This window comes from Tenrec ecaudatus, chromosome 14, assembly GCF_050624435.1.
Source record: "Tenrec ecaudatus isolate mTenEca1 chromosome 14, mTenEca1.hap1, whole genome shotgun sequence".
Lineage (NCBI taxonomy): Eukaryota > Metazoa > Chordata > Mammalia > Afrosoricida > Tenrecidae > Tenrec > Tenrec ecaudatus.
In genome coordinates, this window is record NC_134543.1 from 34,732,088 (window position 1) to 34,759,704 (window position 27,617).

Here is a 27,617-nt window from a genome sequence, read left to right on the forward strand (position 1 = left end):
CAGTTTTATAGACTTTTATTATCAATAACAAACAGCTGCTGTAATGTCTTGTTCTTTTGTCTTGCAGCTGTTAGAGGGTCGGTGTGAAGACACCCTTGACCCCAACAGGGAAACTCAAGTTAAGCCTTTATATACAAGCAAATTTAGAGCTCTTTTACATGTCCAAAGCCATTAATTGAGACATTAAATGAATTCTGAATTAACATATCTGAATAACCAGGAACTAAAATATTCAAATTTTTTTCTAGTACAAAAAAATTTGCTTTAGTTATAAAAGAGCTCTGTCAATATACACAAACTATATATATACTTCAGACAGTCACAAAAATGTGAGCAGAAGGCTTATCAAAAGACATTTAATACAATTAGTTCTCAACAACCCCTCGTGGTCCACATCTACAAAGATAACCAGCCCAACCCACCCACCCCTCCAAATCCCACCCCCGCAGAAAAGCACATACTTACCAGAATTTTTAGCAAGTATGGTTTGGGAATTTGTTTTAAAAAGGCCCCCAGGGCAAGTTATTTACAGTTTAGTTGCCACTGTCAACTGATCTGGACCTTGACCTGGACCTGGACCTTGACCTGGACCGGGACCGAGACCTGGACCTCTGGCGATCCACAGAGGGAGACTTAGATCTACTCGAAGAACCACGTTTCTGGCTCTTCTCAGGCACAGGAGACCTACTAACTGAACGGGACTTGCTCCGACTCCGGCTCCGGCTCCTGGACCGGCTGTAAGACTTGCGACTACGGGAACGGGATCGGCTACGAGACCTAGAGGAACTCCTGGTCCGGGAACGGGACCTGCTTCTTGACCTACTGGGGGGAGAGGGTAGCAAAACCCACCATCAATGACAGACCCTACAAATCCATTAATAAAAACCAAATGTCAAAGCTTTAAAAAAAACTGAAGAGTTACCTGTGCCTTTTGCTGCCTTCAATTAATTTTATTTTTCTCCCATTTATTTCCTTTCCAGAAAGTTTTTCAATAGCATTCTTTAAGTCACCATAAGAGGCAAACTCAACCACCCTAAGATAGGGGAGAAAAAAAGAGGGGACACCACTTTGTTTTGTCATGTAGTCTCACAAAGCACACACATAAGCTTCAAGAAAGGTCCAAGGGAAAGAGAATTAAAAGGCAGATCGATTTTCTCCTTGAGGCCTCCTCCGTTAACAGTACAGATTAGGTTTCTGCTGGAGTTGGCATGGGGTTTTGGTTAGATGTCAGTAGAGCCCTCCCCTAATGACGACAACCACAAATTGTCCCCAGATGTGATTAAATATCTTCTGGGTAACAAAACTGCTACAGAAACTTTCAATTTTAAGTGTTCAGAGACCAAACCCTGGTAGTTCAGTGGGTTTCACACTGGGCTGCTAACCAAAAGGCAAGTCACCAGCTGCTCCAATGGATGTGCAAGAGGAGATGCTCTACTCCTATAAAGATTGCCACTATCAGAAACTACAGAGAGTAGCTGTACTCAGACAGGACTCGAGTCGGAAGAGACTCCGTGGCAGTGAGTTGAACTATTCAGTTAACTTTCAGAATGTCTTGAACAGGTTTCCTATTCTCTCATACTTACCCTTCATTTAATTTAGGTCGATGTGCATCTGCAAAGGTTACTTCCCCAGCTTGTCTCATGAAATCTTTGAGATCCTTAACACAAGATAATTTTGTTAAACACAGAAAATGAAAAGTGGCACACAAACAATCACAAGGTATAAAAAACAAAGACTACTGAAAGAGAAGATGTTAGATAAAGTACAAACATGGTGTGTACCACACTTGTATTCTATCAGAATTCAAAATTTATCAAAAGCAGGGCACAGAATAAGCAAAGAGCAAATTGCTTTTAAGCAAAATGCTAGAGAAATTAAGATTTTAACATTAAAGTAGTATTAGTCTATACTGAGCTCAATACAAGAGAAAAAAACAAAACAAAAAAACAGAAAGAAAACAAACAAAAACAAAACAGAAAGGGAACAGTACATTTTAAAAATGAAAGACTAAAGCAGGAAGTTTTCTATTAAAAAAAAAAACAGAACATTTACAAGACACCAGTTATTTGTGCCCCATATGTCATTAAAAAAGTTTACTTTACCTTTATTAACATTTCCCTAGGCTAGTCAAGCAGCAAACCATTAATCGGTCGGAGACACCTTCATGACAAATGCCCGACTGGCTCTTCGCCACCCACTTGAAGGACACTACCCAATCGATGGGAGCCTTTATCGCACAGCCCTCCCTATGAGCAGACTATTGGCGATGCAGACACTTCTAATCTTGTGCAGTTACCAAGGACCACTTTACTGCGATCGGGATTCCAACGACCACCTAATTTCCAATCTTTCAATTCTGTGCGACCAGGACCTCTTATTCGGAAGCGTTACAGGAAGACAGGTCTCAACTTAAGGATCAGATCACGTTATCAAGGCTCTGGGATCGCTCCAACCTGGCACTTCAAGTAAGCGCACCGATTACGTCTAGACCGGCAAACACAGATCTAGAGGTGGCCAACTGATCACTGTAGGAGCTGACTGGCAAAGTCAACCGGGCCCAACCAAGAGTGACCAAGACAACGATTAGGTAACCCACAGGCACTCCTCGTCATAAGGCCAACGACACAGATAGGCTGGCAAATAAAGGGTTTAATATTTGGTTAAAATTGATTTTTAAAAACATGAAAAAATATCCTCATAACATTTACATTTGATGACTAATATTTAAAAATATTCCCCCAGTTACAGTTAATTAAAATTATAAAATTATGCCATTTAACCCCAATTTAATTAAAGTTAAAACTACATTTAACAAAATATATTCAAACTTTAAACTACCCATTCTTTTTTAAAAAAAAAACAGCCACAATAAAATAACTCAAAACTGTGTTTTAACAAACCTGCCAGCTGACTCTTGAAGATAAATTCTCAACTATAAGCCGATTTTCTGTCCTTACAGGTGGAGCATTTCTGAGGAAGAAAATGAGTACCTCAAAATGGAAGCAATGCAGTGACTGAGTGTTCAACTGTGGCTAAGAAGTTCAAAAACATCGGGCATAGCATGCCGCTCAAATGGCTTCCACCTACACCACGCCTAGACACGCCAGGAAGTGTGGGGCTAACATGGGAGCAGAACAGATGATGGCAAATCTCAACCCTGGAGGCTCTCAGCGGGAGGTTCTTGAACCTTGAATAGTCCCTATGGTGATAGCTGTTCAGAGCAGCCATCACCCATCACCTACCGTCTATCATTTCGAGGTCTGCGACTGCTAAATCGGTCAGAGTATCGTCCTCTGCCCCTTCCCCCGCGAGAGCGGGCCCGCGCGTGTTCAATGGTAACCCTAGAGAAAAGGGGAGGGGAACAAACCTCCATTATATCCTTAAACCTATAAAGACAACCTATTAACTTATTTAGAAAAATATCTCAGCTAGCCTAGTCTGGCTTTATTTTCCGGCGCTACCTGTAATATAAAAAGAAAGAGTCTTCACCTTTCACTACAGAGTTCTTTTCCATCAAGTTCATATACAGCATCATCCGCATCCCTTGGATCCTCAAATTCCTAAAAATATGGGAAACATTTAAATGCTTAGCATGACTTTAAGATTGTACTTTTTTTTGTGCAGCACAGCAAGAGCAACGGAATCGTGTGTGAGGCAAACATCATCGTGGGAGTGCCCTGAGCAAGCGGAGTTTCGGGGAGCAGCAGGTTTTCCCAGCCAGGAGTGTGAGGGGTTGTTTAACCAAGCCTTAGCAAAGTGCCCTCTTTCCTAGTTGTCTAACATTTACTAAAGCTCTCCGACCAGGGCTCAATTCAATCAAATGCATTCTTGATTTTTTTTAAAACAGAAAACCGTAAGGGAAAAATGAATCCACTTCTTCACACTTACCACAAACCCAAAACCTCTTTTCAGATCAATATCCTTTATTCGTCCATAGCCCTTGAAGAATCTTTCCACGTCTTTCTCCCTGGCCGCTGGGTTTAGCCTCCCGATGAACACTCGACAGCCGCTCATGATGTCCGGCTAAGCTATTTCCTGTCAGAAAAGAATTCAATTGAGGCACTACCGGGGAATGAATGGGTCAATAAGGGCAAAAAAAGAAAACGTAAATGGCATAAAAATAAAGTGTTTACCAGCAGGTGTTATAAACAAGATTGCCAAGAGCGCCTCTTTTTAGGACAGGTCCCTTGCAGACAAAATTAAAACTCGGCTGCCAACACGATCCTTCCCTGGGCCCAGACCGCAGCAGCCGCAACGCCCACTGCCACCTCTCGAACTGCGCAGTCGCACTCGCCCCGGCTCTTCTGGCCCCCTCCCATCTGCCGCAGTTAAGAAAGGCCGAGAAGCGCGGGCGGAGCCGGCCCCGCCTTCCGAAAGGCCAGCCCAATGGCGGCCGGCCGCGCGCGCGTCGCCGCCTCCCGGGAGCGTCACAGCAGGTGGAAGCCGGAGTCTCGCGAGGCCAAGGCCGCGCCTGCGCAGAGGGCGGCGGGCGGACCCTGGGCAGCCACAAAATGGCGGCCGCAGAGTCAGCGGTGGGGGGAGAGCCGCGCGCGCCAAACTCCCTTCTCCGCCCCTTGCCCCCCGCCCCCGGCTCCATCGATCGGGAGCCCCGGTGCCCGCCCGCGAGTCGCCCGCACCACACCCCGGGCGGAGGCCGCGGTGCGCCCCGACCCACCCCTCGAGGGGCTCGGGGAGGGGTACGGAACCCCGCGGAAAAACGACCCTACACGTGACCGCCCGTCCACCTTCAGCACCCCCTCAAGCCATACCCAAAGGGAAGCATGTCCCAGCGCCCACCTCGAACAAACTGTGGTCATTAGACGCCGTCCTCCGCAAAGAGGGCAGCCCTGGCTCCCCGCGATCTGAGCTGCCATGAAGAAGCCTCGATCCGAGAAGCCTTTCCCTCAAAGCGAGCCACTCACCTACCGGACGCGATCTTTGGCTGCTGAGACCCAGAGCCGTCCGTAGTCTGCAGCGGAGCCGCCTGCCTCCCCGCAGACCAGGACTGAACTCGGCTACGTCTCGCCACAACTGACGCACTTAACAGCGCTGGCGCTCCACAAAATGGAGGGCGCGCCCATGCGTCACTTCCGAGACCGCCCCTGGGGCCACGCCCCCTCGAGGCCGGGATGGACATTTGGGCGGGGCGGGGGCGGGGCTTACGGTCTGCGTCGCTCCCCACGTAGTGCACTTAGCCAGCGGCCTCCCTTTTCGAGCCGGAGCTTTTCGGTCGCTAACCCTCCTCGCGTCGAAGGTTTCTGAGGAGAGACACTCGGCATGTGCAGCCCTGTCAGGCGGTCCTGGGCACTGCGCTCGCGGATGACGAGGAGGAGTCGGGGGACAACCGCCCCTGGAGAGGCGAAATTGGCCTAGCGGGCCGTGACGACACGGCGAGACCCCACCCCAACCCCGCGGCGGGCCGGTGATTCGCGCTCTGCGACACGTGGGTGGGGGTGGGTTCATTTGGAAAGGAACGGCCGGTTGGGTACCCAACTTGGAGGCTGCCGCAGTGCCACTGGATTGCACAGGTAGCATTTGTTGACATGGTCTATATGGTGTACGCATGCGCACACAGATTGTAAACACATCTCTGGTCTCGCTCCCTGCAAGAGGTGACCCTGGATCCTCATGGGAATGAAGTTTTTTTGCGACCACGCCGCGGAAATATGACTTAATTGCAGCGAGAAGACAGGGAAAACGCTGTTTTCCTAACGCCAGGCTTTTGCGGGTTACAATGTTTAAGATGGGCGGGGCGGGGCGGGGCGGGGCTGGGGAGCGGCTGGAAGGGAGGTTTCTGTATTGCCACCCGCCTAATACTGAGCGAGCTAGAACTTTCAAGTTGTTGAGGCCTGGTGGTATTTGCTATTTGGTTCGGGTTTCTGTAATGTAACACGTAACCGTCTACGATTCTTCAGGAGAAAAAAGGCCGGGGGGGGGCGGGGAGCTAGTGTACTTGCAAAGTGGATATGAAACAGCCCAGAGAAGTTACCAGACTTAGGGATTCAGAGCTGATGGCTAAAAGGTTACTGTCCTTATGGGTTGCCCCCAGGGAAGCCCATTTTTGAAAGAACGCCGAATCTCAGGTTGTGGGCTCGTAAGTCGAGCCACACTGAGATCAACAGAGTCGCCCAGGAAGCTGCTGACCAACCAACCTTGGAACCCTCGCCTCCTGCAGCACGCTAAACGCAGAGCCTGGAGGCTTGGGGGCAGGATGGCAATCCTATGTGAATAAAAAGCCCCAGCGGGCTCTCACCCCAAATGGTAAAAGGTAAGTTATCTATGATTGTGGAGTTAGAGTGGACTTAAAAGAAAATGTGTATTTGTTAAATTAGAAGTAAAAAATCCTCATTTTTAGCTGCTAGCCCCATAAACTCTAAAACTAAATAAACAAAACCTCAAACTCAGTGCCATCAAGTGGGTGCCAACTCAGAGTCGACCCTTTAGGATGGGGTACAATTGCCCCTGTGGGTTTCTGAGACTTATTATTAGAGTAGAAAGCCTCATCTTTCTCCCACAGAGCAGCTTGTGGTTTTGAACATCTAACCTTCTGGTTAGCAGTTGAGGTAGTTAGTGTATTGTGCCAATCTCGCCAATAAACATATGTGGGGTAACTGAAGGGTGGAAGGAGGGATAAATGGCTCAGTGAGCCTCGCCTTTCTAGTTCTCAGGTCTCTTGCTTTGTGATAGTCGGTCTAGGGTGCAGTTGCCTAGCCAGTTCCCTGCTTCAGCTGGCAAGGCTCCCTTCCTGCAAGACATCCCCAAGGAGAAGCTGCATGGACCTACCCCGATGCAGCCTTGGGTACTGGAGCAGCCATGTGGAGACCCTGCCAGCACTGAGATGCTTACACGTTCACTGATTCGGCTTTCCTCCTGCAGTTGGCATCATAGTATGTGTTTTGTGAGATGGAGGAGGACTTTGTAGATTGGTGTTGGACATATGGGTTAATGAGTTAATGTTGGACTTGTGGGCTTGGGCAGCACTAGGTTGAGAGGTTTTCTTGATGCGCACTTACCCTTTATATAAAACTCTCTCTTCTATATGAGTTTCTGTGGATTTGTTTCTCTAAAGTACCCAGACTAACACAGCAGTCAATCATGAACCCACTGTGCCACCAGGAGCCCTGGTGAGGCAGTATTAAATGCTCAGGTAGGCGTTTCCAACCCACCAGGTTCTTTGTGGGGGGAAAGACCTGGCCAAAATATTACTGTCTAGGAAAACCTATGGGGCAATTCTCTGTCCTATAGGGGTCGCTAGGAGTCAAACTGGAAGGCAATGTGTCTGGGTTTTTCTTGGTTTCTTTTTAGCTGTTAGCAGAGCAAACATTGGCATCTCATAATTCACAAATTTGTCCAGCCACTGGTTATAGTTTTATTCACTCACTTCCATGGAGTCATTGCTGACTCATACAACCCTTTGTGGGTTCTGAGACGGTAACTGTTTACAAGAGTAGAAAGTGCACTCTTTCTCCAGCAGAGCTGCTGGTGGTTTCGAACTGCTGACTATGGGGATTGCATCCCAGTGCAAAACTACCACACCACTTACTTTAATTACATTTAATTTTAAATATATATATAACTAGAAAGAAATCTTCCTCCCCTACCCTTTACATTCTAGGATGACTAAAGAAGCTTTCCTTCTGGGCTGCTAATAGAAAGGTCAGTAGTTTGAACCACCAGGAGCTCAGCAGTGAGAAAGAAGAGGTTTTCTGCTCCTGGAAAGATTTAGATCCTCAGTATATCTAGATAAGACAGGCAGCATAAACAATCTGGAGGAGAAAACAACGGGACCAATGGTTCAGGGGGTACATGGGAAAGGGGGGAGCGGGAGGCAACGGGGAGGAAGTGAGTGCTAACAGCCCCTAGGGATAAGGGAACAAGTGATCCAAAATTGATGGCGAGGAGGGTGTAGGAGGCCTGGTAGGGCTTGATCAAGGGCAATGTAACCGAGAGAAATTACTCAAACCCAAATGAAGTATGAGAATGATAGTGGGACAAAAGGAAAGTAAAAGGAAATAGAAGAAAGAGCTAGGAAGCAAAGGGCATTTATAGAGGTTTAAATACAGGCATGTACATATGTAAATATATTTCTATATGATGGGGAACTAGATCTATGTGCATATATTTATAGGTTTAGTATTAAGGTAGCAGATGAACATGGGGCCTCTACTCAAGTTCTCCTTCAATACAAGAACACTTTGTTCTATTAAACTGGCATCCCATGATGCTCACCTTCCCGACACGATTGCTGAAGACAAAGCCGGTGCATAAGAAAATATGAAGAAAGCTGATGGTGCCCAGATATCAAAAGATATAGCATCTGGGGTCTTAAAGGATTGAAGGTAAACAAGCAGCCATCTAGCTCAGAAGCAACAGAGCCCACATGGAAGAAGCACACCAGACTGTGATCACGAGGTATCGATGGGATGAGGTATCAGGCCTCAAAGAACAACAAATCATATCACTTGGAAGGAGGAGGAGTGCCGAATGGGGACCCAAAACCCATCTGTAGGCAACTGGGCATCCCCTTACATAAGGGTCTCGGGAAGGAGACAGGGTGCTGTGTAACAATGATAAAACACACAACTTTCCTCTAGTTCTTTAATGCTTCCCCCCCATCCCCCTACACTCATGATCTCAATTCTACCTTACGAATCCGGCTAGACCAGAGGATGTACACTGCTACAGATAAGAACTGGAAACACAGGGAATTCAGGAAAGATAAACCCTTCAGGACCAATAATGAGAGTAGCAATACCAGGAAGGTAAGGGGAAGGTGGAGTAGAAAGGGAGGACCAATTACAAGGATCTACATATAACTCCATCCCCGGAGGACGCACAACAGAAAAGTGGGTGAAGGGAGACGTCGGACAGTGTAAGGCATGACAAAATAATAATAATTTATAAATTATCAAGAATTCATAAGGGAGGTGGGGAGGGGGATCAAAATTAGGAGCGAGCTGATACCAAGGGCTCAAGTAGAAAGAAAATGTTTTGAAAATGCTGAAAATGTTTTGAAAATGCTGATGGCAACAAATATACAAATGCACTTGACACAATGGATGGATGGATTGTGATAAGAGTTGTACAAGCCCCCAATAAAATTATTTTAAAAGGGAAAAAAAAAGACTTAGATCCTCAGCAACCCTAGGAAGCAGTTCTACTCTGCCTTATAGAATTTCCATAGAAATCCCATAGAACCAACGGTGGCCACCCCATCAGTGTTTGACTGCTAGTGACAAGGTGCCCTGGAGAACAATGAGGCTATCTGCTCCCATAAAGATGTATAGGTCCAGGAACTGTCCACAGCATTTCTGTGAGTCAGAAATGACTCGCTCATGTCAAGAGTCATCTGTAAAAGGTCTGGAATGCAAAGAAGAGCAATGGTGCAGTAGGAAGGAAATTGTATATACACACACGTATATGTCTTTTTTACTTGATTTATTTACTGTTAAAGTATGATTTTCCATTTGCTTCTAGTGTCTTTTAAAATATGTATGTTTTCCAGGATGACTAATGTCAAATCAACCTATAGGATTGTTTCTTACCAATTTCTCCAATAAGCACAGTTATTTTTCCATAAGCAGAATTAGTCTCCTTCCTGTACGGTCTTATAATAGACTGTTTATACTCTATAATCCCTTGATCACTGTGTCATATTAAAGATATGTATTATCATGTCTCTTATTTTCAAAACTGCCTAGCACAGTAAGTACTCAATACTGTATTTGTCGATGTGGATTTGCGTGAGCAGTTTTTCAGGGGCTCATATTTTCCCAATATTAAGGTTAATAAAATGACTTGAAACGGCCTAAAAATTAAAAGCTTTTGCTCATCAGAAGACTTTGCCAAAAAAGTAAAAATAAAAGCTACTAACTGGAGAATATCTTTGGAAAATATATGTCTAGCAAGAATGTAATAATCAAAAAATACATAAAGGTTCTGTAACTTGACCATGAAAAAACAAATAACCCAATCATAGATGGCAAAGGATTTGAATAGACATTTCACCAAAGAGGCTCTTGAAATGGCCACCAAACACAAGAAAAGGTGCTCAGTGACATTTACTGTCCGAGAGATACAAATTCAATCCACAATGAGATACTATTTCACCCACTAGACTGGTTAAGCTTAAAAACTGGTACACCAATGTTCCTCTGCTTGTCTGTCAGTTTGTCTTAACATGGTAGCTTGTGTGTTCCTGTGATGCTAGAAGTTATGTCACTGAGATTTCAATACCAGCAGGGGCACCCAAAATGAATAGGTTTCAGCAAAACTTCCAGACTAAGGACAAACTACAAACAAGAAGCAGCCTGTCCATTTCAGAGGAATTAGCCACTGAAAACCCTATGGATAGCATCGAAACATTGTGAGCTATGGAAGACCTAATGAACAGAAGCAGAAAATTGTCAGAGAAAGTGCTAGAAGATGAATCCTTCAGGTTGGAAGGCACTCAAAATATGACTGAGGAAGATCTGCTTGCTCAGAGTAGAGATGACCATAAAGACGCTGACATGCTAAAGCCTGCAGGAGTAAAGCCCTCCAGACTTACATCTGTTGATGGGGCAAGACTGGGGTGGGGGGTGGGGCGGGGGGAGAGAGAAGAGTGCAAAGTATATGTCAGAAGAGACTGAAAATTGCTCTTAATCTTAGAGTAGTTATGCAAAATGGCAGGAAAGATAAAGTCAAAGAGCTAAGCGGAAAATTTCAAATGACAGCTCTAGAAGACAAAGTACAATATGAAAATAAAATGTGCAAAGACCTAGAGTTAGCAAACCCAAAGGGAAGAACACACCCAATATTCAAATGCATTGATTCTTCTTCAGTCTTAACTTATTCAATGTCCAACTTTCACATGCATATGAGGCCATAGAAAATACCATGACATAATTCAAATTATCAAGGGTTCATGAAGGAGAGGAGAGCGGGGATGGAGAGGGAAAAACGAAGAGCTGATACCAAGGGCTCAAGTAGAAAGCAAATGTTTTGAGAACGATGATGGCAACAAATGTACAAATGTGGTTGACACATGAATGGATTATGATAAGAGATGCACAAGTCCCCAATAAAATGATTTTTTAAAGAAAAGAAAATACCATGGCTTGGGTCAGGCACACCTTCGTCCTCATAGTAAGATCCTTGCTTTTCAGCACTTACAAGAGGTCTTGTGCAGCAGATTGGCCCAAAGCAATGTCATTTTACCTCTTGACTGCTGCTTCCATGAGAATTGATTCTGGATCCAAGCAAGACGAAACCCTTCACAGCTCGGATCTTTTCCCCGCTCATTTTGGTATTCCTCATTACCCACTGGTCCAGTGTGAGGAGTGTGGTTTCCTTTACACTGAGTTGTAGTCCACACGGAAGGCTACAATTCTTGCTCTTTGTCAGCAAGCAAAGTGCCATCTCTATGTTTCGTGTTACTAGGAAATCGACCTCCAATCCTGATGCTGCATTAGTCTTCATGTCACCCACCTTCTCTGAGTATTTGCTCAGCATACAGACTGAATAAGTATGGTGAGAGGAGACAACTCTAGCACACAACTTTCCTGATTTTAAAGCATGAAATATTCCCTTGTTCTGTTCACACAGCTGCCTCTTTATCCATGTACAAGTTCCACATGAGCACAATGACGTGTTCTAGAACTTAAGTTCCACATGAGCACAATGACGTGTTCTAGAACTTCCACTCATCTCAAAGATATCCATAGCTTGTTAGGGTCTACAGAGTCGAATGCTTTGGCATAGTCAATGAAACACCAGTAAGCAACTTTCTGGTAATCTCTGCTTTCAGCTAAGATCCATCTGACATCAGCAATGATATCCATTGTTCCACATCCTCTTCTGAATCCGGCCTGAATTTCTATCAGCTCTCTGGCAATGTACTGCTCCAACCATTGTTAGATGATCTACTTTTTACTTGCATGTGATATTAATGATACCACATAATACTAGAATGGTGGATCTTCACGATTAAGAGCAGCTATGATTCTGCTACTGAAGTGACCCCTAGCCACCACTAAACGGCTCACTGCGATGGATGAGATTCCGTCTACCTTGGGAATTGGGGCCTTTGACCAAGGAAGGCAATCACCGTTGCCATCCGTGGCTGAAGTTCCCCAGCACCTCCTATGCTAGGGTTTACCCCTATTAGATTTCGTTATGTTCCCCCAAGCAACTTTCAATACTGCTCTTTTTTTGGCTAATGAAACACCATGCGATGAGTAGTCTGTAAGAACAGAAACTGGTCTCATAGTCCAGAGGCTGGTAGTCGCAATTCAGAGTGTCGCTTGGAACATGTTCTCTTCCAAGGCTCTTGTGTAAGAGCCTTTCTTGTCACTCTAGGTTTCTGGTAGCCTCGAGCATTTGAGGGCCATCTTCCCTCCACCTGTCTTTCCTTTCAAGGATGCTACTCAGATTGGATTGAGACCTACTCTCCTCTTGTTAACTTAACCAATAACATCTTCCAGTTCCCTGGGACCAGGCATTAACTTTAAGACTTCAGTTTTCTTTGTTTTTAAGAGACTCACAGTTCAGTCCATAACACGGGCTGAAAATGGTTCCTGTAACTCAAGGGCATGACAGCTTTACCCATGACATGACAACCGTAAGCAATGAGAGATGGAGTTATCACAGGACTCAGAAGTATCTTATGAAACCCAAGGACAGGAATGTACCCAGGCCTCAAAGGAGCCTGGAAACAGAAAGTGTAAACTGTCAAGAATTTGGGAACATGCGGTCTGTATCTCTCATCCCCCTGGGTAGTGCAAAAAAGTAAGCACTCTGCTACTGAGCAAACGGTTGGCAGTTTGAATCTACCTCAGCAGAAAGACATTGACAACCCCGTGGAGAAATGAGCAGCAATTATGGTTGGTGGTTGGACAGCATGATGAATGTAACCGATGTCACTAAATTGTACTCCTGAAACATGCTGAGTTGTCAAGTATGTTTTATATATTCCTACAGCTATTAAAACAAAAAAACTATGGACAATTCTACGCTGATGCACATGGGGTCACCGTGGCTAGCCGTTGACGTGCCAAGTGGTGGCAACTTGCTTAGTTTCTTGGCCTCTCTTGTCTCTTGTCTGTTTCATTCTCTGTCTCTTGAGAACTGAATTTGCCTGCTTCTCAATTCCTATGGCAGAAGGTAACTATGCCACGGCACCCCACTTTCAATTTCCTCAATCCAAAAGTGAACCCTGGATGAAGAAATCCTACTGCCTAGTTGCTTGAAGAGGAAAATCTGATTGGCCCACTTCGCCCTGTTCCAATCAGAAAAGATGAGGCCACTATACAAATATGGCTGCCAAAGAGCCCACTTATATATTACAGGTGATGTTTTTAAAAGGAGCTGATAGCAAGGGCTCAAGTAGAAAGAAAATGTTTTTAAAAGGATGATAGCAACAAATGTACAGATATACTTGACGCAATAGATGGATTGTAATAAGAGTTGTATGAGCCCCCCAATACAATGATTAAGAAATAAAGTTTCATTGAAAGCTAGATTGATACTCAGCATTATCTTTTCATTCCATTTTCCCGCAAACTTTTTGAAGCCTCCTCATATTCTCAGTACCCAAAAACCCAAACTCACTGCCAGCGAGTCAATTCCAACTCACAGCGACCCTGTAGAACAGACAAGAACTTCCCTGTGGGTTTCTAAGGCTGTGACTCGTTAAGGGAGTAGAAAGCCTCATCTTCTGTAGAGTGGCTTGTGATTTCAAACTACTGAACTTGCAGTTAGCAGCACAATGCATAACCACTACACCACCAGGACTAAACAAACAATTCATCTTCAAAAGGCCCAGTATGCGGGAGGGCCAATTTGTCACCACTCACCCACCTTTCCATCAGAATAAACCAAACTGCCTTACTTGTCTTTCAGCACTTACACTATTTTATAAAAACCCGTAGAACCGTCTTAACTGCCTGAATCCGGCCCATTTTCTTCATTGCGCCCAGCATATGGAGATAACCTAATAGTTACCTATTCCAAGCATCTCCCGTACATTGTAGGAATAATCAGGAAGCCTGCCATGTGACAAGTACTATACAAAGGTTTTCTAAACCTCATCTCATTTGAACTTCTTAACTCTCAAATGGGCATTGCTAGCGATTTTCTGGAAGAGGAAGTATGTTCTGAGATGTTTATTTCTCAAAAGTTCAATAACTATGAGTGACAGTGGGATTCAAACTCAAGTCTAAAATCAAAGCCCATTTGCTCTTCCCACTGGGTCAAGGTAGACCCTAGTACAGAATGGGAGAGCATGCAAAACCGAGGCTGAAAATGACACTGAGCTTAGGCTGAGGCCCTGTGATGTTCTTGCTTCCTGAGGCTCCAACACTGACTTCTGCAGCCACAACTCGGCAAGCTGTCACTATTTAATCTTCCCCCAGGACTTTGGGGCTCATCAGAAGAAGAGTACCAGGATGCTAACACATGGAGGTTGTGATTTTGTGCAGTGCTTTGAATTTGGGGTCTTAAAAACATTTCATGAGCATTGCCTGTCTTATGAAGATTTAAAGGTAGACCAAATTCAAGACCACATCAATAATAACAATTGTTTGTCTTTTTCGTGTGCTTACTCTGTTCCTGACAGTGTGCATCAAACTGCTTAATCCTTAACATGGAACAAAACGAGTTTATAAAAGATGATTTTGATGCTTAGAAAGAAATTTCCCAAGACCACACAGCAAGTAAACATTTGAACCCAAGTGATTTATCTCGAACAACTCAGACTTTTACTACTGTGGCAAAGAAAGAAATGCTGGATATTTTGAAGGAGAAAAAACAAACTTTAAGAGCATACTCTGACAAGTTCCAGAACAGTTTGTCATCCATGGGGGAAGACAAGGTCAGCGAGTCATTCCCCATATTGGGGACAAACAGCAGAACAGCGAGGCACATCTGGGTACCATGAAACACCGTTAAGGAGGTCCACAGCTCCAACTCCTCTCCCTTCGGTCAAGGTCAGATTCACATAAAGTGCTAAGTTACAGTGGCTGCTCTGTTCGCTTGCCTGTGTGAAAATACCTGGGGCACTTACATCGAGACTTACTTTGTCGTCGTTAGTGACCCTTATATGGGGCCTGAATCCTGGTGGCCCTTGACTGACAGTGACCATGCATAGTGACAGGAAATGCTGCCTAGACATGTGCCATCCCTATGGTCACTCGTAGATTGGACCGTTGTGATTTATACAATTTTCATTAGCGGATTGTCAGGAATAGACCAGCAGACCTTTCATCCTAGTCCATCTTAGTCTGGAAGCTCCACTGAAACTTGGTCAGCATCAGATAACACAGAAGCCTCCACTAACAGATGGGTGGTACCTGCACATAACACCCTCCCAAACAACCACTGAAGCCAAAGCGGGTGAACAAGAAAATGTGGTGAAGAAAGCTGATGGTGCCCGGCTATCAAAAGAGATAGTGTCTGGGGTCTTAAAGGCTTGAAGGTAAACAAGCGGCCATCTAGCTCAGAAGCAACAAAGCCCACATGGAAGAAGCACACCAGCCTGTGCGATCACGAGGCGTCAAAGGGATCAGGTATAAGGCATCATCAGGAAAAAAAAAAATCTTACCATAGGGAATGAAGGGGGAAGTGCAGAGTGGAGACCCAAAGCCCATTTGTCGGCCACTGGAGATCCCCTCACAGAGGGGTCTAGGGAAGGAGATGAATCAGTCAGGGTGCGATGTAGCACCGATGAAGAACACTGCTTTCCTCCAGTCCCTAAATGCTTCCTCCCCTCCAATTACCATGATCCAAATTGTACTTTGCAAGTCTGGATAGAGCAGAGGTTGTACACTGGTGCAGATAGGAGCTGGAGGCACAGGGAATCCAGGGTGGATGATACCTTCAGGACCAGGAATATGAGTGGTGATACTGGGAGGGTAGAGGGTGAGTGGGTTGGAAAGAGGGAACTGATTACAAGGATTTACATGTGACCTCCTCCCTGAGGGACAGACAACAGAAAAGGGGGTGAAGGGAGACGTCGGACAGGGCAAGATATGACAAAATAATAATTTATAAAATATCGAGGGCACATGAGGGAGAGGGGGTCGGGGAGGGAGAGGAAAAAAGAGGACTTGATGCAAAGGGCTTAAGCGGAGAGCAAATGCTTTGAAAATGATGAGGGCAAAGAATGTACAGATGTGCTTTATATAATTGATGTATGTATGGATTGTGATGAGTTGTATGAGTCCCTAATAAAATGTTAAAAAAAAAAACCAGGCAAGGAGTCCGATCTGGGTCACCCACATAGAAAGTGAGAGAGAGCCACTCATAACCCCTACTAAGAATCAACTAACGTGGCATTAGATTGCACTATGAAGGAACTGTTTGCTATTCTAGATTTTTTTTGTAGGAACTCCTGAATCTGATTGAGAACTCTCTTGTGGACCAGCTATCTCATGTCTTAAAACAAAAACTTTCTTTTGCCAGTTTACAAAGATTAAGACTAGGTAGAAGGTTGACTTTCTTTTGTACAGTAGGAAAGAAGTCTCCAAGATGCTAAAGAAGCAACTGGAAATTTTGTGTGGGCATCGAGAAAAACAATCAGTCTAATGACAGGATAGCAAATCAAATGTTTTTTCTTCTGCATGCACCAATGTGACTGCAAGCACATGTATACATATGTATAAAAACACATCATGGGCAGGGTCTAGTTACGGACACTTCTTAGACAGAAACAAACATAAGCATTTCTTTTCTGAGTTTGAAGGATTAGGACACAGTCTCATAAGCATCTCGGTCAATTGTCATAATTCATAAAAGGATGGCCCATATCTTTGTTTGGTGACTGGCATCTGGGTCTTAAAAGCTTACAAGCAGCCATCTAAGATACAACTCTTCTTCCCTACTCGTCTGAAGCAAGCAAGCAAGAAACCAGGAAATTCTAAGAACAAGCTAATCTACAGATGACCTGCATCTCAGCCTCACCTACCCTAAGACCAGAACTGGATCCATGAACCCTGATAGAACACGAGGAAAAATGTAGATCTGAATCTCTAACTACTCAAAACAACAAACACAAACTGCTGAACTGGTTGGGACTGGAGGAATCCCTAAGACCATTGTCCTGAGATTGTCTCCAGACCCTGAACTGAAGCTCCCCATGAGACCCAAAGCAAAAACCAAACTCCCTGCCGACAAATGGGCTTTGGGTCTCCACTCTGCACTTCCCCCTTCATTCCCTATGGTAAGATTTTTTTTTTCTGATGATGCCTTATACCTGATCCCTTCAACACCTCGTGATCGCACCGCACCGGCTGGTGTGCTTTTTCCATGTGGGCTTTGTTGCTTCTGAGCTAGATGGCTGCTTGTTTACCTTCAAGCCTTTAAGACCCCAGACACTATCTCCTTTGATAGCTGAAGCCCAGCCTTTCTGCTGAGAGGCAGCGGGTGGTTTCCAGACTGCTGAGCTTGCAGATCACAGCCTAACACATAGCCATTAGCGCCACCAGGGTTCACCCAGGAAGCCACTTGTAGCTAAATAAGCTGGCTAAAAAATAATATCACCTGTCAGTAGGTGCTCCTTAAAAAAAAAAGAAAAGTCAACCCTATGAGACCAAACAATCAACAATTACTTGAAAACAAAGACAAGACTGGAAGGGAGCAGGTTGTAATTAAGAGGAGCAGGAAAACTAAACTAGTGGAAACCACCAGCCAGGATGGAAATAAAAAGCTGTTTACTCATCGTTAAGGATGAAGCAAATGCCACTGAGCAACTTATGCTGAAATTGTTGAGCGGGAACCTCAACTGCTATGTAAAGCTTTGCCAGAAATACTATAAAATAAAAGCTATTATATAAAAAATAAAAGGAGCTTCATCCTTTTGATTTTAACTAAACTGAATGAGGACATAAGCAGGCTTTCGGCTGATAGATCATTAAATATAAGTTTGAGACATAGTACTCATGATGACAAAATCAAGTGGCCTTGCTTTAATAACACACCATCCATTCTCACCTCTTGCTTACATAAACACTGTTTCTTATCACTTAAGTATAAATGTGTCTTTCTTGCAATGGATATTATTCATCCATAATTATGTGGGAAAATAGCCTTTTGCCCTCATGAAGAAATGTATTGCTAATAGTTTGGTGGAAGGATACATTTCTGATATGCACCTTTCCCGATTTTAAAACATTCAGTAGTCCCTTGTTCTATCGGAGTGACTGCCTCTTGGTTTTTTGGAGTTTCCACACCAGCACAAGAAAGTGTTCTGGAATTCTCATTTTTTCCCAATGTTATCCATAATATTGTTATGATCTGCACAGTCAAGGGGACTTTTTTACATAGTCAATATAGCATAGGTTAACATCTGTCTGGTAATCTCTCCTTTCGGTCAAAATCCAACTGGCATCAGCAATGATATCCTTTCTTTCACATTCTCTTGCGAATCCAACTTGAATTTCTGGCAAGTCCCTGTCAAGAAATTATCTTCATCAAAATTTCACTTGTGTGTAATAGTAATGATATTGTTTGATAATTTCTACATGCTATCAGATCAACTTTCTTCAGATTGGGCACCAACAGGAATCTCTTTCAGTCAGTTGGCAGGTAGCTGTCTTCCGAATTTATTGGCATATACAAAGGCGGGCATCCAGGGTTGCACCATTTGTTGAAACATTTTCATTGGTATTCCATGCATTCCCGGGGCTTTGTTTTCTGCCAATGCATTCGGTACAGCCTAAACTTCTTCCTTCGACATCATCGCTTCTTGATCACATACTACATCCTGAAATAGTTAAACATCAATGTGTTAGGGTTGACTAAAACAAAACCAGAGACACTCATATGTGTGTAATAGAGAACTTTATATCACAGAGTAATTGTGCATCAAGAAAACATCCCATCCCAGTCCAGATCAAGTCCATAAATCCAATATTAGCCCATATGTCCGATACCAATCTATAAATCCCTCTTTAGACTCAAGCAACACAAGAAATGATGCTGAATGCAGAAAGATCACAGGCCAGTGGGTTGAAAGTCTTGTGGATCCAGTGGCGATGGAAGCATCTCAATGCTGGCTGGGGTCTCCATGTGGCTCCTCCAGCTCCAGGCCTCCGGTTCCAGCAGCGTAGCTCACTAGGCTTGTCAACAGGAATGTCTTGCGGCAGTGTGTATATGGTCTCCAGTGAGCTATTTATCTCTGTTGCATCTCCAAATGAGATCATCAAGCTGCGACCTGATTGACAGGCTAAACTCCACCCCTTCACTCTTAATAGGCTCAAGTTGACACCAGATTATGTCACTACCACAGTCAATCAATCATTATTGTTACAGTGACTTTGTGTTTCTTCATCTTCATTTGATACTCGCTGTGCTGTTCAATATTTGCCCATACAGTTCTTCAAGACTGTAACTTGAGGATCAAATTTTCTCTTTAGTACTTTCAGCTGGAGCAATGCTGAATGTGTCCTTCCCTTTGGGTTTCTAACTCCAGGTCTTCGCTTGTTTCCTTATACCGCTTTATTTGGTCTTCTCAAGTCACTCGTTATAATTGGAGTAACAACCTATGGTATGCAGATGATGCAAACTTGCTCGCTGAAAGTGAACAGGACTGGAAGCACTTGGAAGATTAAAAATTACAGCCTTCCCTATAGATTGCAACATAGAGAAAACAAAAGTCCTCACACTGATGAAACATCGTAGTTGAAAAGTATTTCATTGTACTTGGATCTATACTTAGCACATGTGGAAGCATCAGTCAAGACCACAAATGATGGGTTGCACTGGACACATCTGCTGCAAAAAGATGTCACTTTAAGGCCTAAGGAACACCTGACTCAGGCTATGGCCTTTTCAATCTTCTCATCTGCATGTGGAAGCTGGCCAATGAATAAGGAAGACTAGAGAAGAATTAATGCATTTGAATTATGGTGCTGGTAAAGAATATTGAAAGTACCATGGGCCTTTTGCCTTGGAGAGAGCCTGGAAACAAGATGGGTCACCAGCAGCTCTACTGGAGCCACCCGGGAGAATTCGGCCAGGGTTCCCAAACCAGCATGGTCTGATCCAGAGATACGGCCTCAATATGTGCCGTCAGTGTTTCCATCAGTACTTGAAAGATATCAGCTTCATCAAGCTGGACTAAGTTATCTTTGGATGCACCATACAAGACAGCTACCCAACAGAAGAAACAATGCCAACTATTTGTACATAAAATAATTTTTAAAAAATCAAGTTTGGAAAAGCAAAAAGGAGCGTGGAGTGCCAGAAGAACTAACTAATCTATCTTGGAAGAAGTACAGACTGATCCTTAGAACTGAAGATGGCAAGACTTTGCTTTACGTGCTTTGGACACGTTATCAGGAGAGATCTGTCCCTGGAGATGCACATCATACTTGGTAATGGAGGGTGCACGAAAGGGGCGATGCTCGGTGAGATGGATTGATGCAGAGACTGCAACAATGGGCTCAAACCGGGCAATGGTTGTAAAGATGGTGCAGAACAAGGAAGTGTTTAGTGCTATTGTCATATTGCGCTGTTATGAGTTGAGGCCACCTAACAAGAGCAGCTACATCGTCGATAAAATTACTTCTGAAATTGAACATCTATAATACGTTTATATTGTTTTGATAATAAGCATTTAAAAAGTAATTTATACTTATATGTATCATTTTAATTCTTGGCAAGATGTTTAAAACATTTTAAACTATGAAATATGTTATATATAATAAAATTCTGTAGGATAGAATTGAAAATATGAGCACAAAAAGGGCAGGGATAGTATAAATTTCTGTCTTATTAGAAGAGCTTCTTTCTATACATTAAAATGGATCATGACAGGTATCACAGCAGTGACTCACAGCATTCAACGGATTTTCTTAGAGAATGATGTGATACTTTTATTTTGAAATATCAATACTTAAAATACACTAGAAAGTATATTCTTTGCAGCTATTTAAATTTACATCTAAAAATTTCAGTTGTCAACTTTGAAATATAGGGACAATTCTTTGGTTGTGGGTAGGTGCCATCAAGTTGGTTCCGACCCATAGTGACCCTATGTACAACAGAATGAAACGCTCCCAGTCCTGCTCCACCCTCACAACCGCTCCTCCGCTTGTGTGCATTGCTGCAGCCGCTGTGTCCGTCCATCTCAGTGAGGCCCTTCCTCTTGTTCACTACCCCTCGACTTCACCAAGCACAGTGTCCTTCTCTAGGAACTGGTCTCTCCTGACAACATGTCCAACACATGTGAGATGCACCTCACCATCCTGGCCGCTTTAAGGAGCCCTCTGGGTGTGCTTCTTCAAAGTTCTTTTAGAGAACAGGGCGATAGAGCTCATGACACCAACACAGGACCAAACAAATCGTTGTCCCGTTTATTCACCCGTGTGCCCTATGCGTGTCTGAGTGGAGCTGGGCTCTGTAGAGTTTCCAGTAACTGGTTTTTCAGAAGTCAGTAGCCAGGCTTTCCTCTGTTGTTTCAAAGATCATTTGATTGGGGCCTTTACAGCTCGTATAACAATCCACACACCAATGGTATCAAGCATCTTTGTACATATGTTGCCATCATCATTTTCTAAATATTTACTTTCTATTTGAGCCCTTGGTATCAGCTCCTCTTTTTTCTCCTCCCTCCCCCACTCCCACCCTCATGACATCTTGATAAGTTACAAATTATTTTCATATTTTACACTGACCACCGTCTACCTTCACCCATGTTTCTGCTGTTCGTCCCCCTCAGGGGAGGGGAAGTGGGGGAATAAAGCATCGATCATTTCAATCAGTTCCCCTTTCCTCCCTCCCCTCCCCACCTTCCCCTACCCTCCTGGTACTGCTACTCCCATTTCTGTGCCTGGGGGGGTTATCTGACCTGGTTTCTGTGTGACGTGAGCTTTTATCTGTACCTGTGCACATGCTCCGGTCTTGCCCGAACTGAAAGGCAAGACTGGGGTCATGACAGTGGGGGGCGGGAAGCCTCAAAGAACTAGAGGAATATTGAGTTTTATCGATGCTATCCTGCACCCTGGTTGACTCATCCCTTCCTTGTGACCCATTTTTTAGGGATGTCCTATTGTCTTCAGATGGGTTTGGGGTCTCTGCTCCAACCCCCCTCATTCTCAACAATATGTTTTTAGACTTTACTTGTGAGGTACTTCTGTATGGGTTCAAAATACCAACATTCCAAGTGATTGCTTGTGTACACCACCCAGAGACTCCCCACACAGGAAGGTGGCTTTCAAAGATTGAACCTTGTAGTTACCTCACCCACAGGGTGAGGCCAGGCCAGGCCTTCTCCCTCTCCTGCTGCATCCTGCACAGAACACCCCATTTCAAGTCAACATTCCAAGGCTTATTTCCTTGCCTTTCCCCACCCTTCTAGAAATATCACCAAAACCTCTTCTAAGCCAACAATTGAATTCTCCACTTGAGAGAACTTCCTTGTTGGGGGTGCTGGGTCCCTCTTAGGTCATACAATTAGACCCTCTGGCAACTGAGAACAAATTGCCCCGAACCTAAGTGGAGGTAGAACATTGTGGTCTGGCATAGCGCACTGTTCCTTTTGAGAAGAACTTTGCATTCCTGCTAAAACACTTGAGAGATTTCCTGATGCTCTTTAATGAGTTCAAGATTTTTTGCTGGGAACCTACCCTGTTGAGTGAGACCTTAGGGGAGAGTAAGGGCCTTTAACTAGTCCTAGGTTTATGAAACTTTAACCAGACACTTCTTCCTCTTCTCCTTCTGTTTTTTTCATGTGTTCAGGCTGAAAATCATGATCTAAACCAATACTGCTCATAAGAAAAATAATACCAGTACATATTTAATATAACACAGGTCATCTAATTTTAACTTTAATTTTTTCTAGTGATTATATATTTTTTAAGTTGGTGGTAAGTAGGTGAAATTAATTTTAACACCTATTTTATTTAATTCAACATGTAAAATATTACAATTCCACATGTAATTAATATAAAATTATTAATGATAGCTTTTTTGTCATATTGTCTTCAATATCTAGATTTATTTTACACTTACATCTCAATTCAGACTAACCATTTCCCAATTGCTCAACATGTGGTTTATGGCTACTTAATTGGACCATACAAATTTAGGTGTGCTTCTTTGTTTTCTTTTGGGGATCACTGGCTGAGGCCATTCCTGTGCTTGTCTGCTGAACAAAAGACTGAAGGCTTGACTCCACTGAGTGGTGCCTATAAATCTGCTTCCCCCAAACCAGCCACTGAAAACCCTGTCTTCTGTGAGGGTGCTGTGAATTAGAGTTGGCTTGTGGGCAACTGGTTTTCATTGTCCCCACCCCCCACCCCCAAGATGCATTTGCCAAGAAGGAAATCTTTGTATTAGTTTTTGTTTTTAGAATCACACAGGTTGCCTTTTATCTCCATTCTTATTCAATAGTGTATTGGAATCTCTAACTAGAGAAAGAAAGTAAGAAAAAGTATCCAAATTAGAGAAGACCTAAAACAACCCATTTTTGCAAATGATATACTATATATAAAAAAAACCCTAGAGACTCTACAAAAAACCTACTTGAACTAATAAATCCAGCAGGGGGCAGGTAAAAGATCGGGATACAAACTTTTTCAGATTATTTCACACTAACAATAAGAAATTAAGAAAACTATACATTTACAGTAGTCCTCCTCACTACTGATGAAATATTTTGGAATAAATCTATGTAAAACAAACTCACTGCTATTTAGTTGATTCCAACTCAAAGTGACCCTACAGGACAGGGTAGAACTGCCCATGTGGGTTTCTGAGACTGTCACTTTTTAGGAGTAGAAAGTCTCATCTTTGTCCTGTAAAGCAGCTGGCAGTTTCTAATTGCTGAGCTTGTGGTTAACGTCCCAATGAGGAACCACTATGCCACCAGGGCTCCCTAAGGATGCAAAAGACAAATGCACAGAAAACTACAAAACACTACTTCAAGAAACCAAGATACCTACACAAATGGAATAACATACAATGTTCATGGATAGGAAAACGTTTCATTATTAAAATATCAACACCATCCAAATTGATCTACAGATATAATGTAATCCTGATCTAATAACATTCTTCGATAAGATAGAAAAACTAATCATCAGCTTTAATGGAAAAGAAAAAGACCCAGATAGGCAACAAATTAGTGAAGAAGAAGAAAGTAGAAGCCCTCTCACTTGCTGATTGCAGAACCTGCTAATTGGCCACAATAGTCGAAACAGCTTGATATGGATACAAGTACAGACACATAAACTAATGAAATGGAATTGAAAGCCCAAAATAAATTCATCTACCTCTAGACAGCTGAACTTCAACAAAGGGCAGAAATCCATTAAATCAAGGAAGACAGAGTTTCTGTAACTAATGGTGCTGGCAAAACTGATATCTATTTGCAGAGAAGTCTGGACAAAAATTAACTCAAGTAGATCAAAGTCCTAAATTTAAAGCTTAAAATTAAAACCAGGGAAGGAAACAGAGATAATAGGTCCTAAATTTTGGCATAGAGCACCAAGCATAACTAAATATGTACAAACAGAAGATCCACTCAACTACTGGGAACTCCTACAATTAAATTCTTATGCTCATCAAAATAGTGCACCAAAAAGTGAAAAGAGAGCCCACAGACCAGGGGTGCCAGAGCGGGGAGGGGGGTGTTAGCAACAGCACATTCTAGAAGGGACTAATCTCTAAAGTACATAGAAAATGTCAACACTTCAACAACAGAATGACAAACGACCTTATTGAAAACTCAGCAAAGGACATGAACAGGCACTTCACCAAAGCCAACATTCAAGTCTCCAACAAATGCATAAAGAGATGCTGGCGATCAGGAGTCATTGAAGAGATGCAAATCAAGAGTAAAATGAGGTAGCACATCACTCCGGAAAGAATAACCCTGGCCAAAAAAATAAAAGCCAAAAACAACAATTGCTGGTGAGGTTTGGAGGCGATTGGAACTCTCATATACCGCTGGTGAGAATGTGGAAAACTGTTTCCACCAACTATAAAAAACTGTCGTACTTCATTAATCGGTGGCTGGCTAGATAAAGTGTGGTGCTCTACCATGTTAAAGAATATGATGTGACTCTGTGAACCATCTCACAGCACAGATCAACCTGGGCATTGTGCCGAGTGAAGCATGTCCATCATAAAAAGGCAAATCCTGTATATCCTGTGATAAAACATCAAGACAAGATTCATAGACAAAAGGAACCATCGGTGGTTACCAGGAATGGGGGTGGTAGGGAGGGAAAATCACTAACTAGAGTAGATACGTACATATATTGACTTCAGTTTGGGAGAAAAATGAAGCTTTCTACTCCTATAAAGAGGTACAGTATGGGAAATCCACAGGGGTGAGTCTGCCCTGCCCTGTAGGATTGCCATGAGTCAGAATGGACTCTGTGTCAATGATTGAGTGATGATTACGTTTGGTAAAATCAAAAGCAAGACACATCAGGGAGGGAGTCAGCACAACATGCCCAAGGCAAAGAAAGACACTCAGGTATCAAAGGTATGCACCATTCCTCTAGATCCTGCAGCAATAGTAAGAGTGGACCTAGAGGTCATTATCTAAGTGAAGTAGGTGTGGTAATGGTGTATGGAGTATACCCTCCATCATATAGAGCAGTGGTTCTCACTCTTCCTAATGTCGCGACCCTTTAATACAGTTCCTCATGTTGTGGTGACCCCCCCCCCACCATAAAATTATTTTCGTTGCTACTTCATAACTGTCATTTTGCTACTGTTCTGAATCAGGCAACCTCTGTGAAAGGGTCATTCGAGCCCCAAAGGGGTCACAACCCACAGGTTGAGAACCGCTGATATATAGGTGTATCCGTGGACATTTCTATCTACTTGCTTTTATGGGAAAGAGCTTCAAACAGAACATGAAAAATTACATTATCTTTTAATCCCATTTTCCATGACATTTTGAAGCCCCCTTCACACACACACACACACACACACACAAACACACACGAGCACACATGAGTACACATGAGGCATAGCCCTGAAAATGTCTTAGTCATAACTAAACATCTCATGGGACTGAAACGTTCAACATGAGCTTGGCTTAGTCTGGGGGACACACAGTTTGATGGACACAGCATAGTGTGTAAAGACAATGCTCTACATTCTACCTTGATGAGCCACAACTGGGGTCTTAAAAGTGTGCAGGTAGCCATCTAAGGTACAACTATAGGCATCATCCCCAAAAAGAATAAAGAAAACCAAAGACCCAAAGAGTCAAGGAAACAATCGTCCCAAGGGCTAAGAGGTCACATGACCCACAGCCTTCACTAGCCTGGGACCAGAAGAATTAGATGGTGCCTCACCCCATCCCACCCCCACCAGCTTCTCTGACTGAGCTCCAGTGGAAAGATCTTGAACAGAGGAGAAAAATATGCAACAAAATTCAAATTTATTAAAAAAAAAACGCTGATAGAGATTGGTAGGAGCCCTAAGACAATGGTCTTTAGAAACTTTTCAAACTTGGAATTGAACCCACCCCCAGAGATCACCTTTCAGCCAAACCATAAACTCAAATTCACTGTCGTAAAGTTGCCTCTGACTCTCAGTGATCCTCTGAGAGAGCATAGCACTGCCCCTGTGGGTTTCCAAGACTACCATTCTTCACAGAAGTAAAAGGCCTCATCTTTCTCCCACAGGGCAGCTGGTGGTTTCAAACTGCCCACCTGTGGTTAACAGCCCAACACATAACCTACTACACCACCAAGCCTCCTTAGCCAAACAGTTGAGCAGCCTGTAAAGGCCAGCGACATCACGAGAAAGATGCAGCCAGAACATCAACCAGGCCAGACCAAAAGGGTCGCATGTGTCCAGAAGCATCGTTCAGGGGGCAGAGGCGGGAAGCAAGGCTGGGCCAATGGAAATGGGAACTGGGGTGAGGGTGGGGTGGGGAACGCTGCTTACACAGTGAGGGGATTGCAGCCAGTGCCACGCAACAACCTGTGTATACAATGTTAAACGTCTACCTAAACCACAGTAAAATGCACAAAAGAAAATGATGGGGCCCAACTCCTCTCTGACCTAACGGGGGTCTATGTGAGTTGAAGGGACTCAATGGTGACTAGTCTTCATTTTTATTTCGTTACTCAGCACGGTGCAGATAGGGCTGGTTGCCAATTCCGTCCTACTGAGGCAAAGGCCTCATGTGACCCTCTGGGCATGACATGTTATCAGGTGAGACCAGTTCCCCAAGAAGAACCTCCTGCTGGATGTGGGAAGGCCCTGCATGAGATGGGTGGACAAAATGGCTGCCACCGGGGCCCCAACATCAGAGCAATTGTGCGGATGGCGTAGTACAGGCGCTGTCCCCTCTGTTGTACAGAGGGTCTCTCTGCGTCAGAGCTGGCTCCCAGCCCCGACCAACAACATCGCCTACGGTAGCCTTTGTCCTGGGAGCAGGAAAAATCACCCTGAGAGGCTTAGAGCAATTGGGGTGCCTTGGTCTGGGACTTCCAGGCCCCAACTGAGAATCTGTGTCAGCAGAAGTTCTCCAGGTCGGAAAAGGTACACGAGATAGACTGATACAAACTAGCCTTAGGGAGCACGATCCAGTTGATCACACAGGACTGACCAAGGCAAGCTCAGAGAGATTCCGGGTTGACAGAAACATTTGGGGGATTGGATTCATG

General features: G+C 43.8%; 1 protein-coding gene, 1 long non-coding RNA gene and 1 pseudogene across 7 annotated transcripts in view; 2 read left to right on the top strand and 1 right to left on the bottom strand.

Annotated features, from left to right (window-relative positions):
* SRSF5 (serine and arginine rich splicing factor 5) lies at nt 1-5,077 on the bottom strand. Of its 6 annotated transcripts, none has more exons than XM_075531043.1 (9): nt 4,923-5,055; nt 4,134-4,186; nt 3,889-4,035; nt 3,490-3,560; nt 3,243-3,341; nt 2,901-2,970; nt 1,584-1,657; nt 923-1,033; nt 1-822 (listed from the first exon to the last, which is right to left on the bottom strand). In XM_075531043.1, exons 3-9 carry the CDS (start codon nt 4,012-4,014, stop codon nt 534-536), a joined length of 840 nt encoding a protein of 279 aa, XP_075387158.1. In that variant the 5' UTR covers nt 4,015-4,035; nt 4,134-4,186; nt 4,923-5,055; the 3' UTR covers nt 1-533. The 6 variants fall into 6 exon arrangements, with proteins under 6 accessions (XP_075387158.1, XP_075387161.1, XP_075387162.1 ...); XM_075531046.1 differs by having other exon boundaries at nt 4,798-4,928; XM_075531047.1 differs by lacking the exon at nt 4,134-4,186 and having other exon boundaries at nt 1-819; nt 4,923-5,077.
* LOC142425713 (uncharacterized) overlaps nt 4,823-27,617 on the top strand; it is a 24,918-nt gene continuing 2,123 nt past the window's right edge. The window contains exons 1-2 of the long non-coding RNA XR_012779693.1: nt 4,823-5,528; nt 6,050-6,268. This is a non-coding gene — a long non-coding RNA (uncharacterized LOC142425713). The remainder of the gene's footprint in view (nt 5,529-6,049; nt 6,269-27,617) is intronic.
* On the top strand, nt 19,911-20,098 carry LOC142425399 (small ribosomal subunit protein uS14-like; annotated as a pseudogene).